We start from the raw sequence: 18,460 nt of genomic DNA on the forward strand, positions 1-18,460 counted from the left end.
AGTTACCTTTTTTCACACATGGAAGCGTCAATTAACGCTTCACTCGTTCACAATACACAGTGTCGAATTTTCTAGGCGTTTCGTCGACTCGCTTTCAACAATATTATGAAAGAATGCATTGTCAATTTGCTTTTCGACGTCTCGAGCAAGTATCTGCTTCGATTAAATTCCTATATGAGATATTTTCTTCTGTGTACTGGATATGACTGATTACAAAGTCCCGTTTTTTTTCAATTCAGGAGAATTACGAGCTGAATATTTTTTTTATGTTGAATGCATCATTCGATTCTTTCCTTTGACTGTGATTTCATATTTTGCAGTGGAACTCGTTGGATAGTATGAATTCTTAAAAAGACATGCTGAATGTAATAATTTGGAGCGAGCGCATGGAATTAAAAATACTTTCAAAGGACAGCAAGAAGTGAATTTTACGAAAAGACCAAACTAAAGCATGATTGTTGTTCTGGTGTTTTAAGCCAGCAGATCACATTAAAAGGGACCCGAAAGTTGTAGTGTAACTGAGTGATCAGGACATGTGCCATCATCTCCATCCATTACTATCTCGAATTTTAATTCCACTCTGTCGGCCCCGTAAACCTGTGATTCAGGATTTCGTCTCTTGTGGTGATTCATTTCAATCTAGGAGCGGGGCAAATAGCACAGTCGCCAAAGACGAACTCTGCAGCCCTTGATGTAACCACACCATCTCGACTCTTGTCGTTTCTTAGGAAAATGTTTAGAGAGGAAAACTGTTCGGCACTGGATTACTGGGTCTTAAACTAGGGGGACTATGGGCGCCATGAGCTCAGCTCAAATCTTTTGCAGTGATAAATACAACCAGAAGAATGCCAATAATCATATTGTGAGTGTTTAGGACAATCAGACAACATCAAGTGTACCAACATCAGCTACAGAAATGGACCATTTTAAACCATTTACACGCAATATTTCATGTGTTGTTGTAAACTGAGTTATGAATGAGTGACTGTCAACATATCTTCTTGACGTTACAGATTTTATCGGATTCAGTAGGAATTTTGCACAATGGTACCGGACAGCAAGATAATTTATCCTTCGACGTGAGGGACTATGAATAACTTACATCCACAGATAAACAGGCAGTCTATTTAAATCCATCCTATTTCACATTCTCCACGCAAACAGAAAGACACAAGTCCATTTCACTGGTACAGTCGTGGACAACTTATTCCTCACTACTGCACGAGTGAAACGCATGGTGTCTTCCCCTACAGCACGAACAGAAAGCGATATTTAAAGAACTTGCTGAAATATATTATTTATTCATCAGAATTCTCAAAAGTCAAATTTTTCAACTAAAACAGAACAGTATCAAGGAAGAAAGTAAAGCAAAAGAAGATCGCGTTACGTTAGTGCGTTTGGGAAACGCGTTAGTGTCTTTTTAGAATCTTTTAAAGTAATTTTTTTTCGCTTTTAAATATCAAAAGTGAGTCCTTAGTGGTGTAATTAATGAGAGTAAATCAAGATGTAACAGTGATACAAATAATTACATCTTCAAATGCCTAATTGCTCGATTTCTAGATGCGAATGCTCTTGCAGCGAGAGATGGCGCGTCCGTCAGCATTCCTCACACATTGGCAACTCTTGTAGGTCTTTTCAACGTCGAACCTCACTTGTTTGGCGGTGATGTCGGGGACCTTCTTGAACAGATCGTCATTGCTGTCCATGAGCATATCAAGTCGGTAGAGGGATCCTACAAAGTGTTCAAAAGGAGGGGGAAATTGTTACTTACAGTTTTTGACATTCAGTTCAAAAATAATCAGTGAACCACACAGAAACTTTTCACATTTCAAAACCGACAGATCTTCAGAAAAGTTCGCTTAAAGGTATACTGTCACCTGTTCCAATTTTGCCACAGTAACCATGGAAAGAGAAAATCTAACCAATCACAGATTTTAAGTGGATGGCCGCTTTTTTAGAAACAGCGCCCTCACACGGGCATTTTGAATACCAAGGAACACCATTTTAACCATATATGGGCATATTGAAATTACAAGTGACTGTATACCTTTAATGTTATTATGTAAACGTTAGCGAATTTTAGGTCCTTCCCGCCGATCATTTTTCGAGATGCTCAAAGCAATATCATCGGCTGTTTTTTAAGGTTGGTAGCTCAATCTAGGAAGTTTGCTTATTCTTACCTCTGGTGGCAGATGCCAATTTAGCGTAGTCTTCGCCAACTCTGTCCAAAAGTTTGTACTTGCGGTCCTTGTCCTTTCCGCTGATGAGGTATCCATCATGACTGATTCCAACAATACGGATAGTGTTCTTCTGAAGTGCTGCATACTCTGAGATGACGTTCAAGACGATACCATTGTTCTCAAGCAACTGCTGAACTTCTTCAATTCTCAGAGAGCTGTTGACAGCCTGAAAATCAGAACATATAAGGTAGAATTAAGATATGATAGTACATAATGTTACTCAAAGTGAGTGTCACTCACTTTTACACATTTAAATGCTCGTTCAGATTCGTATTTCATATTATGCCAGTAGTAAAAACATTTGCCCAGATTCGTATTTTACATCTGTTTATGTAACTTTTCTTTAGCAAAATTGTATTCACGTAAGAGTATAGCCGAGTACGATTACTTACAGAACGCTCATCTTCGGTGACCAGGAAGATAAGACGAGAGGCTTGTGGGCGGAATTTCAGCTCAGATGCCAGCTTGATTGCCTCAAACGCATCAGTGCCCCATTGACCTTCGAACTTCAATGCCTTGGCTCCCCTGTTGAAATTTTTCTCTTCCTTGAAGATGCCACCACGGATAGTGTGTTGGCGAGCATCGGCATGGATTCTCTTTCCACCATAACCAATCAGTGAGTAACGGTTGTCAATGATACCTTCGCCTTCGAGTTTCTTGTCAATGTTGTTGACCAGGTTTTTGAGTTGTTCTTCTGGTCTTCCAGACACAGTCATCTTTTCACTTTTAGAGACAACCAGAACGATGTCAGCTGTGAGCTTGCTGTCTTCGAGCCAGGCCTCATTGAGAGATCTTTGACGGTCAACATCACCGCAGGTCTCGCACTCAGATGTCTGGTTGAGCCATACACCCTTAGCACGGCACAATGCAACGTAGGCAGCAGTGCTGTCGCAGATAGCATTCCTATCTCTGCTGCTGCAGTCTTGTGAGTCACTCTCGCAGGCAAGCATAAATGGTTCTGGTTTGACCTTATCGAAGCATGGGGCAAACTCAGACTTGTCGCTCTTGAACAGGATGGTGCAGAGTGGAGATACTGGGTTGTTACAAGATCTCTCCAGCCAGTTGATTGTGTTGAAGTCACGGCCTGGTGGTTTCTTGCAAGATGCAATACCAGAAACTTCATAGGAATTGACAAAGTCAGTTACGTTGGTGGTATTTCTGCCATCACGTTTGCGCCAGTCGTTGCTTGGCTCATTGTCATTTGTACCAAGAAGTCCAAGAGTCTTGTTGCGGTACCATCCACTGATGTTGACGAGGCAGTTGAAGTTCTTTGAGTCGCACTCGAGAGAAATGCCGTACACAGTTGATACTTTAACATAGTCTGCTTCACGCAATATAGTTACATTACCATTTTCTGTTTCAAATGGCAGCTCAGTGACCTTGCTTTGACCATTGAGACGGACTACGTTCTCGCTGTCAATTTCGATGGCAGCATCCCGGGTGATGAGTGTGATGGTGTCCTGGGAGCTCAAAAGTGTGAAGTTCTTGTCTACGAAGTCACGAGCCAAAACATATGTGCAGTCACCATTATCATAGGCTGGGATCTCATAATAACGTCCATCGAAGGTGTAGACATGTCTGCTTCCAAAGATCATTGCTGTCTTGGTGAAAACTGGCATGCTTGGGAGGGCAAGGTGTCTTGACATGTATGGGATTCTCTTAGCAAGGGCCTTGACGAGGTTGAACTGGGTGAGGACGATCTGCCATTGCCTTTCAGTCATGTTGGGAGAGCTTCTGAAGCTTGTCCAGTTGAAAGGATGGCTGATGTTGACTGCGATGCTGTTGTTGCCAAGATAAGCGATATTAGTCAGGAGCTTGTTAATACCATACTTGGCAAGTTTTGGAACATGATACTCAGTTGCATTCCATACACGCAGTGCAAGTCTCTCATAGTGGCTGATATTCTTGATTTCATTGATCATACCTTCAACTTCATAATAGCGGTACAGCCAGCCTGGCAGAGTGTTGTTAAGGTAGCTCAAAGTGATGTTGTAAACGTCTTGGGCGGTACCAGTGAAATTCTTGGTGACATTCATAGCAAAGTTGGTCCAGTTGTAGAGGGGAGTTTCCATGGTCAGGTTCTGCACAAGCTCGACGGTCATGTTGAGGGTCTTGTTAGCAATCTCAGTGAAGTTTGTGACTGTGTAGTTGACCAGCTCATAGACTGTTCTGTTGGTGATACCAAGTTCACGGATAACTTGATTCATCAGGTTGGTTTCATTGTGGGTAATGTTCTTCAGGAACTCCATCACTCTAAGAGTGTAGTTGCTGGTGATATTGACAGCCCCTCTGTATGCTGGAAGAACCAGAAGATCGATGGTCCTGTTGATGGTGGTGTTTGTCATCTGGAGGCTGACGTTCAGGAGACCAAGTGTGTGGTTGAGGATGCGAGGGTGCCATGTGAGGTTAGCATAGATCATGTCACTTCTGTTCAGGGAAAATAAAAGATGAGGTCGGTGACATTGATTTGTGGATGGGTGGCATTCTGGTGCATCAGGGTAAGATTTACCAAGCTGTCATTCATCTGGCCCAACAGGACGAGGGAGCCATATCCTGGAGCAGTAAGGTTGACTTGAAGGCTGTCATTTCTCAGCGTATGGTTGTAGCTCATATTAACCAGTGGTCCAGTAACATTTATCAGGAGAGTTTGATTGGCCAGAGTCAGATTCTGTGTCTGCAGGGTGCTGTTGACTGTGACATTGGCGACTGGAGTAGTGAGATTGATGAACAGTGTATGGTTGAAGAGAGTAGTGTTTGGAACCAGTGAACTGTTGCTGCTGATTTTCAGGTCATGATCAACACTTACATTCAAGATCTTGCTGGTCAAATTAGCCTGGAGAGTATGGTTCAAGACGGTGCTGTTTGGCTCCAGACTGCTGTTGGTGCTGATGTACAGGGTGTGGTTTACAGATGCATTGACAATTGGAGTGCTCAGATTACCCAACAAAGCCTGCTTCAATACAGTGCTGTTTGGTTCCAGGCTGCAATTGCTGCTGATGTAAAGAGTGTGGTTCAGGCTTCCGTTGATCAGACTACTGGTCAGGTTGCCAACAAGAGTGTGGTTCATCACAGTGCTGTTTGGTTCGGCAGAACAGTTTGTGCTAATGTACAGTGTGTGGTTAAGGGTGAGATTTGCCAAGAAACTGGTCAGGTTTGCACTGAGAGTGTGGTTGAGGACTGTGCTGTTTGGCTCCAGGCTGCTGTTAGAGCTGATGTACAGTGTGTGGTTTACATCAAGATTCACCAGGTCACTTGTCAGGTTGGCCTTAAGGGTATGGTTCATGACAGTGCTGTTTGGCTCCAGGCTGCTGTTAGTGCTGATGTACAGTGTGTGATTCATGGTCAAGTTTGCCAAAACACTTGTAAGGTTTGTTGACAGTGTGTGGTTAAGGACTGTGCTGTTAGGTTCCTTGGAGCTGTTGCTGCTGATGTAAAGAGTGTGGTTGACAGTCAGGTTGGCGTACACACTGGTCAGATTTGCTGACAGGGTATGATTCAGAACTGTACTGTTTGGCTCAAGGCTGCTGTTGCTGCTAAGGTAGAATGTGTTATTGAGGGTCATGTTGGCGATTGGACCGGTCATGTTCATGAACAAGGTACTGTTGACAAGAGTTGAGTTTGGTTCCAAGGAGCTGTTGCGGGCAATAACCAAAGTACCATTAACTGTAAGATTGGCTGGTTTGCTGGTCATGTTGACAAACAGAGTGTGGTTCATAAGCGTGGAATTCAGCTGCAGGGTGTGGTTCACTGTGATATTGGCAATGAATGGGCTGGTGAAGTTGATGAATGTGGTTACATTCATGCTTGAGTTTACCAGCTGCATGATGACATCTCTTACTGGTTGGATTGCAGCCAAAGTGCTGTTAACAGTGACGTTGACAATTCTTTCCACGGATTCTCTAAGTTCATCGGTTTTAATCTCCTTGATTTTCTCATTAATAAGATCCCAGTCTTCTGGTGTTGGTAGTCTAAGAAGTTGCCAGTCTAGATCTGGGATTGATGGCATTTTCAAAAGTTTCCAGTCTTCAATTGAAAGGCTCTTCAAGTCTGGGATTTTAAGTTTCTTGAGGTATTCTGGAGTGTACTTCTTGAGTAGGTCCTTAAGCTCCTGGGGAGTAAGTTCATCAATCATCTTTGGAAGTTCTCTTGCCATCTCAGCCAATGGTTCACGCAGAGCTTTGAGTTCAGGGAGCTCCATCTTTCTGATGGGTTTCAAGATCTTGTCATTCAAGAAGGTAATGTTGAGTGGGCTCTTGTACATGTACTTCTCTAGGCGGTCTTTGTAGATATTAAGTTCTTCCTTCACCATGGTGACATTAAGGTTGGTAAGGTTCATGGATCTTGCAACTTCAAGGGTGCGATTCAAAGTGGAGTTGACCATTCTAAGGTACTCACCAACAGTAGCGTTGAGGACATTGTATACTGTCATGTTAGCCAGTGGACCACCTTTGACTATCTCTTGGGTAGCGTTCAGAGTGAACAGTGGATGGCTGGCATTCAAGGACAGAGTGATGTTCTTTGGTTTGATAGTAATGTTTGCTGTTGGAAAATATGAAATTATTGATTAAAAATCTAATACACTATTATGAATGAAATTGGAAAAAATTATAAAAATACAAGAATTCAAGCATAAAATATCAGGATTTCATTTCATGGGTACTTAAATTGCACAGTGTGGTTTAAAAGTCCAAAACATTATTATAAATTAAATTATTGAAATAAGATCAATAAAATTGCAAGAATTAAATGTCTAGATCTCATTTCAAGTGTACTTACATTGCACAGTGTGGTTCAAGAGTTGCAGAGTCTTGTTCAGAGGAATGGTCAGATTAAATGCTGGCAGAGAGATGTTTCCAATGATGCTTGGAATGGTGATGTTCAATCTCTGCAGTGGCTTGGTTACATTCTCTGGGATCATCTCACGGATCCTGTCAACAAGTGGTAGAGTAAAGTTCTGAATTGGCAGGGTGTAGTTGGTACTTCCTGTGCTGTTGAAGATGTATACCAGGCCTGATTCAGAGCTGTTGTAGACAGTGTGGTTCATCGACATGTTGTACAATGGGCTGGTCAGGTTGAATACCATGCTGACATTGTAAGATGAGTGAGTGTAGTTGATCTTGGATGTAAAGTTGGTTCTCAAGCCGCTGGCATTGTACGACAGAATCAGACCCTCGGTGTTGTTCAACACTGAAGCATTGAGGCTGATGTTTGCCTACATGGAAAAGATATTAACATTGTCCATTAAAAGGGTTAATTTCAATACACGTCCATCAAGACAACAATATTGTGCTATTTATTATCAAACTTAAAGATTTCTTCAAGTTAAATCAGTTTGAACAAATAATGTTATTTTAAAGACAGAAAACCGAAATTAATTTTGAAGTACTTTATGTCATGCTTACATTGACAAGTGGCAGAGTGATGTTGATGTTTGTCCAGTAGCTGATGTTGGCGTTGTTTACCCTGCTGTCATTGACGAGTTTACCAACAATGGTCAGGTTTTGAATGTCAGTCTTGTTCCATGGGTTCATTACACTTATGTTGAAGCTGGTGGTGATAACCTCTGGGTATGGCTTGCTGGATGGGACAGTTTCATTTCTAACAGCGAAAGTCATGCTAGCATTGTACCAGCTAGGAATAACTCTGTAAGCCTCCTCACCATAAGTATCTATTGGCAAAATAAACATATTTTGATTATATATTTAAAAATGTCTGTGGGTTTGATGACATAAATTACACTAAGTTTAAGAGTCTTTTGATTATTGTTAATAATATAATGATAATTTATTATTAGTTTAGTGTCCATGTCCGTATGAAAGGTGTGATCAGGAATGCTGGGTAAAATGCAGAATAAAATAGAAAAATGTAGCAAAATCTTCAACAAAGTGGTAAAGAGTTTCTGTACGTACATATCACTAATGCACTAGAAAATGTTACAGCAAAAATGTAAAGAAGGGTCTACTAAAAGAAAGATGATATTTTTTTCAAAATTTAGATTTAAAATTTAAATTTAAAATTTGTAAGCTAGGGAGACACACATCAAGTGGAAGATTATTTCATCGAAAGAGAAGAGATTAAAACACAGTTCCTTCCCATATTTGCAGTTCACAGCTTTTTGTTACAAAGTGTTGACTTGATTTGTAGGTCTATAAAGGCAATGCATAAGAACATACATCCAGTAAAACATTGATGGAGGCATAATTTTGAAAAGTATATTGTATTAAGACAATGCAAGTTAAACACCTACCAATGTACTTCTGGCGAAGTTTGCCCTCATAACGTTCAACTTCTTCCTTCAAGGTTCTATTCTGACTGTAGATTGTGAAATTTAGAGTGCTGTTGTATTCCATCGATGTGTTGATGGCCTGGCTCAAGAGGGCAATGTGCCATTCTGGCAGTGACATATTCCATACTCTCTCGATCTTCTCAATGAGAGGTGTTGACTTGTTCTTGTATTCGTATGTGATGTTCATGGTGCGAAGTACGCCAGCGTTGACCCAAGAAACATTCAGAGCCTTGGTTGAGTTCTGGGTGTTGTTTGAACGCAGAAGGACCAGGGAGATGTTCTGCCTACCAAAGGTGAAGTTGAGGGTGCTCTGTAGAAGGGTCTCGTTGAGGAGGGTCTTGTTTACATGCTCGAAGAGTACCAGGAATTTGCTGTAGTTTTCAGGCTTGATAGAATATTCTGGTCTGAATTGATCCAGGATTGGTGTCTGGTCATCCCAATAGTAAGTTACATTGAAGCTGGAGCTCCAGTTACCAGTTTTGTTGACGAGATCACTTTCAACTGAGAAGTACAGGTCATTGAGGGAGATGTTCCAGGCATAGGAATAGTTGTTGACTGGAATAATTACCTGTCTACCATTCTCCATACGAGTAAGGTTTAGGGTCTCATTGCGAACTCGCAACCAGTTGCTGAAGTTCTTGCTTCCATAGGTGGCGTTGAAGCTGGCAAGAAACTGGGTCAAATTTTCTCTGGCACAGAGAAGTTCTGGACACCAGCTGCCATGGAGATGTTCTTCAACTCGGGGATGGTGAAGTTCCACACCACTTCAGTTCTATTGCGATTCAGGCTCAGTTGGGAGGAGATGTTGCGGGTCAAGTTCTGGCCTGTGAAGACAGATCACAAGACAATTGTTAAAAAAAACGTTGAAAAGTTTCATAATTCAAATAAAGCTCCATAAGTACACCAATTTTCTTACAACAAGTGCATTGTTTTCAGTTTCAGCTCAAAAATATTATATGTAGCATTTACAGCTAAACTTACCAGGTGCAGTGAAGTTGACAACCAGAAGGTCAATGATCTCAACTGACTTTTGTCGGCGGAGTCCAAAGAATTTGCGGGCTGGTTTCTCTTCCTTAACTGGTCTCTTGACCTTTTCGTATTTCATGAGAAGAGTGTAGGTGGTGAGGTTCAGGTCAGTTGGCAGAACGGTAACGTTGAAACTCATTGGGCCGCTCAGTGGGAAACGTGGAGCAAAAAGATCATAGCTGGCATTGCTGTATGCGAGGCTGGTGCAAACATCAAGACCCACTAAAGCAGTGGTGTTCAAAAGGCTGCTGGTGCAGTTGGTCCACTCAGTGCGGTTCTCTTTGATGCCAGGCAGGCGCTCAACTTGCTCACCACGGACAAGATACTGCTCGGAGGAAATGTTGATCAGGTTGACTGGTTTCATGGTCTTGTTGATGTTGAATCTCAGCTCAGTTCCCTTCAGGGTGACATTACCAGACAGTTCGGAGGAATGGTAGAGAGTAGTGTTGAGCTGAACACCAGATTCTCCATAAAGAGGAAGGTTGACACCAAAACGACCAACAAATTCAACAGCAGCACTTGGGGCAATCAGGCCAGCGGCAACAACGTCTTGTTGCAAGTACTTGCGCATATCAAACTTGGCTGCAACTCTGAGGGCAACAACGGTTGAACCATTGACAGAGATGTTGAGAGGAAGACCCATACCAGTTGGGATGACATGGTTGGCTTCCAAGAAAATGAAGCTTCTAGTGATGTTGTAGTCAATACCCTCAGCCATCTTCTTCATGATGGTCGACAATGATGGAAGGTCATTCACAGTGATGTTAGGAATCAGTCTTCTCAGGTCTTCCAAGTCACCAAAAGCAAGCTCATTTCCGAGAAGTTTCAGGTAGCCAGATATTGCTGGTGGAAGTTGTTTGTGTGAGACGTCATCGTGGAGATCTTCCAAGGCTTCGTGGATCTGATTTGCTAGGAATCTTGAATCTTCTACAACCTTTGACTTCTTGACCTTATCATCGAACTTTTTGTAGTCCTTCTTGATCTCATTTTCCTTCTTCTGAAGAAGGTCATATGGGTTGTTTCCGGTAAGGTTCTTAAAGAGGCTGATGAGATTAAGATCTGGGAAATAACCCTGGGGTCCAAACAGGCCTTCGAGCATTGGTTCAAGACCTTGCATATCAATACCAGTCTGAAAAAAGTAAAAATTCAAGATTCCATTAGCCTGGTATCAATTGCGCTTCATGTTATGAAAGAAATGCATTTGAGTAATGCAGGTTCAGTATTTACTACGGAATCATACTCGAATAAGTAAATCACAGAAGTAGCACACACCTCAAAAACATTTAGGGACTTGCCCAAAGCGTTGAGTGTCATGTTGAAAACCAGAGATCTTGGAAGAATACCATCAGGGCTGTAGATAAGGTTGCTCTGCAACTGGGCGGCTACAGTTTGGTTGGTGAATGGAATAGTGAGTTCTTTAGACAATTCCATGTGGCGGGACAGTCTCTTGATGTCCTGTTCAACCTCTGGAAGTGGTTCTTCAGCCACGACTCTCTTCAGTTGTTCCTTCAGGCTATAGTAGACGTTGAAATAATTAAATATCATATTAATAATATGCTGCTAATTTAATCATACATAATATACTACCAAAATGGGCATCTATATTACATTAGTCATGCCAATAATCAGTGTATGTTATGCAAATGAATTGTGTGTATAGTCTTGTAAATTGGACATACAATACATGGCATTCACTGTCATACAGAATACCATATGCAGCCGCACATAATAACCAGAACGTCTACGCGCATAATCAGTATAAAGTGAACTTAAGAGCTGCTAGTTGTAGAACCACTTAAAAGAACATTCAACCTCCATGTCCTTTGTTCACAATGATTGATTTAAAATAGTTTGATACATAAAGTTACAGTATGTTTCTTGCACGTTTTAATGTTAAGCAGTGCCTAAATAGTATGCCATTATACAGTCTAACAAAAGTATTATGGTTTCATTGTTTTATCGAAATATGTTGAGAAAGCGTCTCAAGTACATGTTCATATCCACTTATTGTTTTCTATCAAAATTTTATCTTTAAAAAAGAATTATTTGCCAATCCGGCCGGTCGCTTACCCCTTTAGGGTTGGCTCTTCACTGTTAAGAATACTGGTGATGTGGGAAGCCATGAATGAACGGACTTGCAAAACTTGTTCATTCTTGAGTTGGAAGACAATATCGCGCAGGTTGATCATGGATGGGTTCTTCATCAAGATCAAGTAAGCAACCAGTCTCATTTCGACATCCCTGCCGCCATCTCTGAGGACACTCATGAGCTCACTACGCAGTTCTTCAGTGCTTTCCATACGGCGAACGGCCTGGATAGCGGCCAGAGAAATGTTGCGTGGAATGATTGGGTTTTCAGCACAGCGCAGGAGAGTTGGGACGATTTTTGCACTGCGGCGCCATACGGATTCATCGAAGATCTGGATTGGTTTACCAATGTTGCCAAGACTCTTCAGGGCCAAGAGCACTTGACGGTTAACTTCAATCTGTTTTTCAACATCGATTTCATTACGGAATGGTGCACAGTCCTCACCAATGATGTCACGGAGGAGCTCGATACTGCGGCGGACAGGCTCTGGAAGCTGTAATAGCAGTACATAAATGAATAAATATACAAACAAACAAACAAACAAACAAACAAACAAACAAGAAAATAAATGATCGAATACTTCTGGGTATTAGAGGTATTCATACAATTCGTGACCGGTTTGCTTTATAAATAATGGAGACTAATTGGAATATTTTTACAACAAAATCTAATAATTGGCTAAACAGTTACTTTGAAATTATGCGTTTATTACAATTTTGAATGTATTTCTATATATCAACTGGAAAGAAATTTTTTGTGTCCCGTAAAATGATTGTCATAGGTATTTACTTGTGATCGTCAAAGTGATTAATTTTACATAGATGTGGTTGTCTTTGATTGTGCAGGATGAATTTTACTGTTTATATAGAAAAGTTTGCAAACATACCTCTCTAGACTCATCAATAGTCTTGTTGTTATTGTAATAGCTGTTGATAAGAGTGCCAAGGGTCAACATGGCTGGGCGGCTGCGGAGAGCAGAGGCAACGCGGAGGGTCTCATTGATGACTTCCAAGGATGGCCTTGGCTCGAAGGCCAGTGCGTAAAGAAGGACATCAGCGCGAGATCCGTTGATGGTGCTGTTGATGAGAGCTGTAGTGATGACGGACATGCATGGCCAGGTGCCGCACTGAGGGAGGGCATCGGTGATGTAGGCTCTGGACAACTCTTCTTCGCGTTTGTTTGAGCAGTTTCCGGTCTGGCTGCAATTCCAGGCAAGTGGCAGCAGATTGTGCAGAGTTTCGTTGTCAAGGGAACGCAAAGAAGCGACGAGCTTCGTGAACAGACGTGGAGCCTCCATTGTGGTTTCGTTGACAGTCTTATTGACCAGTTCGAAGAGGACTTGGAGGGTGGTGTTAAGAGTCTTGTTAGCTGGTACTGGCTCAGCCTCGAATTCGTATGTGACATTGGTGATCCTTCTGTCGGCTGAACATAGAAACCCAGAATTCAGAAAGATTTGCTACGGATCACGATTTCTTCGATGTGTTTCATGTGTGGAATGCAAAAGAGTAATTTAACTATCTTTTACTCCGTGAGCCTGATATACGCTCCGCATATTGTTTGTATTGCACAAAAGTAATTTCATAAGAATGGTATAAATAAATATTTCCCCAATTTTTACACGTATCTGCGTAGCAAAAACAACTTTTTTCTTCATCTCATTACTGATCATGTCGTAACAATGAAAAAGCAAAGTTTTGCGTACGAGTAGAAAGACGCGTCAAAGGACAAATGGACTAAAGTGATTCGATACTTACAATCATCTCTGCCCTTGGCAATGTATTAGTTCTCTGGTTTATTTACTCTGGTTAAAATCTGAGTGACATTGGCCTGAACGCCAGAGCTGTTGTATGACAGAGCAAGCAGAAGGTGAGATTCTCTGCAGACTACTTCCTTGACGTAACCCTGTGAGCTCATGGTGTATGTGCAGTTCTGGGTGGAGTTCATAGCCTGCTGTACAAGAGACTGCAATAATGGACAGAAAATAGAAAGACATACTTAATAATGACGCGGCGAGTAATTCAAATACACCTTTGTAAACAGTACTATAAGAGTGTATAATGAACACCGATAATAGTAATAAATCCATGGTATGCATTTAATAATACAGTTGTACTGACTTACGGTAGAGAGCGCCTCGGGACACAATTTAGACTCTCAAACTTTTACAATGCTTTTATGATATACCTCTTATGGAGATTCCTTTTAAAGCTCGTAGTGTAACATAACTATTCACCGGCTTAGTTTTAGGAAATTCGAAAATTCTATTTTTCTCCATAGAGTGAACACAGGGATGGCGGCTATTTTGAATTTTAAATATCGGTAAATCTTGAGTTATTTGTTTCCCTAGTTCAAAACTTTGCACTCTTGACCCCCGATTTTTATTCTTGATTTTGAAAGAGAACGGTTGAAAGATTCCTAAGGAAAATTTTGAGCAAATGTTGAAGTCTATCAATTTCGAGGCGCGAACTACCTTAATATGTGTTATTCTTTTCATTTGGTGCGAAACGATACCAAGAATCAGATACATGTAAATTTGTAATTCAGTAGTCTAATTATGAAGAAAGAAGCGATTAAACACGGAGAAAAGATGTTACTCTGACAAATAGATGGAAAAACAATTAATTCGGAAAATGCGCATGAACTATTCAATAATACATTATCTTATAAGAATGAGGTGGCTTTGGGACTAGCCGATAGATCTTAGGGGGTGGTCAGAATGAGAATGTGCCACTTTTCCAAGAAGTACTAGAGCATACATATCTTTCTACACTTTTTCAGGTGCATGGTTTTAAGAGTATGTTCAGTAAGGCTTTAAAAAAGATTTAATTTAGACAATTCTGCCACTCAGATTATGTTTCTCTGTTACCACCATTCCCAAGATTTAATGGCCCGTCCCTTACCGTGTCAATTCGACAAATAAATCAAAGAGTACTTACAATATTTCTAACCAGAGAAAGTGGTGATTCCCTGCTGTGGGTCTTATTTGGACGTGAGCAGTTGGTCAGATCCTTGTTCAACTGGACCTTGCGGATCTGGTTGTTGGAACGGATTTCAAGAATCTTGTTTTCGGCAGTGCAGTTTCCGTACACGTCGTTGGTGCTTTGGTATTGTTGGCTGAGCAGTTCATCGTCGATTGGCAGCTGTAAGGCGGAGGCCATACCTCTCTTGATGTTGAGAATGGTGACTGGCTCATCCTTGTGTGCCTTGATGCCGGTGATCTTGCCCCTACTGACCTCGACTTTGAGGCTGTACTTGGCCATCTCCCTTGAGAACTCGCCACTGGTGGGAGCCCGCCTGAACCAGTCGGGGCTCCAACTTTCTGGGTCTTGTTCGAGGAGTTCACACTTGGGCGTGCTGACGTACAGCTGGCCCCGTTCTGGAACCTCAACCTCGACATCACAAATGATTCTCATTCCAGTCCTTCTCTCTGACGCACCGACAATACCCGACAGTGTTTCCGCTTCATATTGGTAGTAATAACGTTGTCCTTCTTGGAAACGAGACGGCTCTGTGTGAAAACAGAGTGGAGTGCCATTCAAAATTTGCCTCACTTGATAAAACAGTATTATTAATGAAGATAAAATGTTACGGACATCGTGAATAGTATAACCGAAGAAGCAATAAGCAAAAAAATTTAAGTCGCAAATTAGTACTTAAACATGCATCACCGTTTCACGAAAGGAAAACAGGGACAACACTGTCTTTGTTGTCGTTGTTGTTGTTGTTGTTGTTGTTTTTATTACGAAAGGTTGTTAAAAAATCTATGAAACGCGGTAACAAGTATGGTCACATGATTAACGCGCGAGGACAACAGCTGCCAAAAAAAGCACTAGAAAATTGGCTATTCGGATATAAATAAAAACAAAATAACTATGAGAATGACGCTGGGGGCGTACTCGACTCAATTTCCTTGGGACAGGTGACTGAGCGCGTGACGGATAGTACTATGTGGCGAGAAAGTGCGGCCGCGGTTAATATACTAGGCGCTATGTAATGTAGCCCACCTGTACGGTAGGCTAAAATTCAGATTCGGAGAGAAAAATTGCTATGAATATGTGTTGTTCTTGATACTCAGCTCTGTATACAATATTTCCAAATTCCATGTGAGATTTGTTTGTTAATTCTTTAATAGTCGCGACAGGGGATCTCTTATCGGGTCTATTTCACCGAGAAACTTCTCAATTGATTTGCGCTGAAAGCGCGCTAAGACTAATGAAATTTGTTGTTTTCTGTATTTTCATCACTTGAAATTTTACGCGAGTGGTACAACGGGAAAGTGTTAGAAATGCTAAAAGCGGAAGAGATCTGGCAAATTATCAGATGGGTTTTTATCAAGTCATACATAAGACTTCGTGAACAGCTGCGTCGAGAGGGTGATCTTTCTATATAATTTACAAAAACGTACGATGGAACAAAATAACTTTCGCTGTTTACATTTGCTTGACAAGTAGGACCAGAACTTCAAAACGCCCGAGAAAAAATTTTCATCGCTTGGGAAGCGTGACATTGAAAGACGCACGCACTTTTCATGACCGATAACATAAAAAACATGTTTTGCAGTTATACGATTGTTACATGGACTAGCTAACCTTTGATCGGAAGACCCTGTAAATCAAAGTTTATACAATTGACTAAAATCATACGATAAACTGAACTTTGCACCTTTATGCGCGCTATATCCTTAAAATTAAACCGGGTGAGGTGTGCGATTTGAAATTACGTTGGAACCGCAAGCAGAAACTCTTTATTTCTCGATCACTTTACAAAATGACATCTTCCTGTTTTCTTCACGAATTCTGTTAGTCCAAGTTTATGAGTATCGAGGAAGTCTGATATCACGCTCCTAGGTCGTGATCACCCTGTAGTCATGGCAACCGCGCCCCTCGCTTTCTGTTCGCGCACGAGTACCGGTGTTTGTCAGCCTCAAGAACAAGCCGAGCAGAATCAGTTGAGCGGATGACGTCATCGTCTTGGTTAATTTGCATGTTAGTATTGTTACTTGTTTACGCGTTGAAGGTGTTTCTTTGCAAAGCATGTGGGATAGCGAATCGCTTGACGAATTAGAGAACGCTGTAAATAACCCTGATACTTGAGCTAGAGAGAGATACTAAGCTTGTGTAAATTCCTCAAACCGCAAAAGCAGTTTTTGTCAATATAACAACAAATCAAAAGGCTTGAGTCGAAGCACGGTCACGTGGAATGACCGTAGTCGAAGAGATGCAGATCGCTCGAACTAGCGGCTGTTGATCGCGGCGAGATTTTAAATTCCCCATTATGTCCACGCTATAAACTAACACGTGGATAGAACAGTGTAATTGTAGAGTTTTGACTCTAAACATGTTTTTTTCTTTCACAGAAATTAAATGACGATCAAATATTTTAAAGCGAAAAAATTGAGATGGATTTCATATTTCTAAGTTGATTCCCGATGTACTTCAACTTTCGCTAAAGTTTATAAACTTAAAAGTGTTCATTGTTTCTGGCGTATGATGATCGGCTTTGTTGGCTAGCTGAATCGTGGGAGAATCCCATCTCCTTCGCGATCATTCAATGCAAATTAGATGGACTCTAATATTCTATTGAATGCAAATGAGCTGACAGGTTGTTTATCACTGAAGTTCCGTAAAATCACGCTACTCCAACGGATGGCATTGCTGATCGAAGGCCAAGTCTCACTGATTGTTTTCATTCACAGAGAAGTTGATCAAAATTTGACGCAGATGCCCCGTACATGCATAACCCGCAGATAAGAAAGAAAACAAAATTAAATATTGTTACTCACCGTCATCTTCGGGCTTGCGCACTGTTGAAAGCAAAACAAAGAAAGCGAATATTAGGACGATGACAGATATTGTGTTACTTTAATTAAAGTTACCGAATGCACTGTCATTTCAAAGCTGTTGTGGTTTTTTTTTTCTGTCTTGCCTTGTAAGTTTTTGTCCCCGCGCAAGAACACTTCAGAAGAGAGAGGCAGAGTGCGAACAAAAGAACATCGCAGCGGCGGTTGACAACGGGAACATCCTAGTGAATGGCCGGATGAGGTGATAGATGCTTGGTACTTCAGATGTAAAACACACAAATCCGGATAGGAGTGATAAAATTGTATCCAGGGAAACAGCAGAATTTATTGGATGCAACATGCAGCGTAGACATCTTTTGAGAGCGGGCAGTTTTTAAAAGATGAGTAAGAAATTATCTCTACGTACCTGGGCCAGCAAAGGCCGCAGTGACAGCCAGCAGAACTACGAACAACTTCATGATGAACGTCGGCGCTCGTATGCCTAGCTGCCCTGTTCACCACGCTTATATAGTGACAGCGGGAAGGAAAAGCCCCTTACGCATGCGTTTTTCTAACACAATCACCGATCAAAAGTCAACCTGTTACTGATTGATCTGCGATATGCAAGATTGCAACAAAGGGCGTACGGAATGGAGCCCATCATGCACGAAAAGAAACCACGCACTCGTCGATGATTGGACACTTCATATTTGTCACGTATTTCTCAAGGTTGAAAAGATAAACAGCACTTAGGATGTATTTGTCTATCTGAGATGCTTGTCAAAATTTCACAATGAATTTCATGTTGTTTACTTGCTTTTCTTTTCATAGAGCGCCTATCCGTTATGCATATCATTTAAGAGTAAGCAAATAAAATCTGTGTACAGTAAATCGCTCGTTTAACTTCGACAGCACTCATGGGCATCTTTATTTGCAAGTGTTAAGTTTTTTCATACTTGCATTGGAAAACAGCAAGTATGACTTTACATTTATTGGAGCATCTTATAATCTTATTTTGCTTACGGATAGTTTTCATAAGA

At 41.3% G+C, this 18,460-nt stretch overlaps 3 protein-coding genes across 3 annotated transcripts; all 3 read right to left on the bottom strand.

Annotated features, from left to right (window-relative positions):
- Positions 1 to 1,281: 1,281 nt before the first annotated feature.
- Positions 1,282 to 4,660, bottom strand: LOC139128932 (apolipophorins-like). Its single transcript, XM_070694622.1, has 3 exons — positions 2,633 to 4,660; positions 2,181 to 2,406; positions 1,282 to 1,732 (listed from the first exon to the last, which is right to left on the bottom strand). Exons 1-3 carry the CDS (start codon positions 4,658 to 4,660, stop codon positions 1,557 to 1,559), a joined length of 2,430 nt encoding a protein of 809 aa, XP_070550723.1. The 3' UTR covers positions 1,282 to 1,556.
- On the bottom strand, positions 3,522 to 13,310 carry LOC139128945 (uncharacterized). Its single transcript, XM_070694635.1, has 9 exons — positions 13,304 to 13,310; positions 12,528 to 13,063; positions 11,623 to 12,134; positions 10,825 to 11,065; positions 9,508 to 10,681; positions 8,488 to 9,264; positions 7,643 to 7,908; positions 7,017 to 7,452; positions 3,522 to 6,779 (listed from the first exon to the last, which is right to left on the bottom strand). Exons 1-9 carry the CDS (start codon positions 13,308 to 13,310, stop codon positions 4,672 to 4,674), a joined length of 6,057 nt encoding a protein of 2,018 aa, XP_070550736.1. The 3' UTR covers positions 3,522 to 4,671.
- LOC139128933 (apolipoprotein B-100-like) lies at positions 12,922 to 17,992 on the bottom strand. Its single transcript, XM_070694623.1, has 5 exons — positions 17,848 to 17,992; positions 17,424 to 17,444; positions 14,578 to 15,149; positions 13,396 to 13,603; positions 12,922 to 13,063 (listed from the first exon to the last, which is right to left on the bottom strand). The coding sequence occupies exons 1-4, from the start codon at positions 17,897 to 17,899 to the stop codon at positions 13,421 to 13,423; spliced, it is 828 nt and encodes a 275-aa protein (XP_070550724.1). The 5' UTR covers positions 17,900 to 17,992; the 3' UTR covers positions 12,922 to 13,063; positions 13,396 to 13,420.
- Between the last annotated feature and the right edge of the window lie 468 nt (positions 17,993 to 18,460).

This window comes from Ptychodera flava, unplaced genomic scaffold (genome assembly GCF_041260155.1).
Source record: "Ptychodera flava strain L36383 unplaced genomic scaffold, AS_Pfla_20210202 Scaffold_79__1_contigs__length_559180_pilon, whole genome shotgun sequence".
Taxonomy (NCBI): Eukaryota; Metazoa; Hemichordata; class Enteropneusta; family Ptychoderidae; genus Ptychodera; species Ptychodera flava.

What these genes read in the sequence shown, in the direction of transcription:
- LOC139128932 (XM_070694622.1), bottom strand. Translation starts at nt 4,660, where the DNA reads ATGATCTATGCTAACCTCACATGGCACCCTCGCATCCTCAACCACACA. An exon ending in TCACCGAAGATGAGCGTTCT is followed by an intron (nt 2,407 to 2,632) that starts GTAAGTAATCGT and finishes TCTGATTTTCAG; the next exon opens with GCTGTCAACAGCTCTCTGAG. An exon ending in ATTGGCATCTGCCACCAGAG is followed by an intron (nt 1,733 to 2,180) that starts GTAAGAATAAGC and finishes AACACTTTGTAG; the next exon opens with GATCCCTCTACCGACTTGAT.
- LOC139128945 (XM_070694635.1), bottom strand. An exon ending in GAAGAGCCAACCCTAAAGGG is followed by an intron (nt 11,066 to 11,622) that starts GTAAGCGACCGG and finishes CGTCTACTATAG; the next exon opens with CCTGAAGGAACAACTGAAGA. An exon ending in TCACTCTGCCACTTGTCAAT is followed by an intron (nt 7,453 to 7,642) that starts GTAAGCATGACA and finishes TTTTCCATGTAG; the next exon opens with GCAAACATCAGCCTCAATGC.
- LOC139128933 (XM_070694623.1), bottom strand. Translation starts at nt 17,899, where the DNA reads ATGAAGTTGTTCGTAGTTCTGCTGGCTGTCACTGCGGCCTTTGCTGGC. An exon ending in TGCGGCCTTTGCTGGCCCAG is followed by an intron (nt 17,445 to 17,847) that starts GTACGTAGAGAT and finishes TGCTTTCAACAG; the next exon opens with TGCGCAAGCCCGAAGATGAC. An exon ending in TTTCTCTGGTTAGAAATATT is followed by an intron (nt 13,604 to 14,577) that starts GTAAGTACTCTT and finishes CCATTATTGCAG; the next exon opens with TCTCTTGTACAGCAGGCTAT.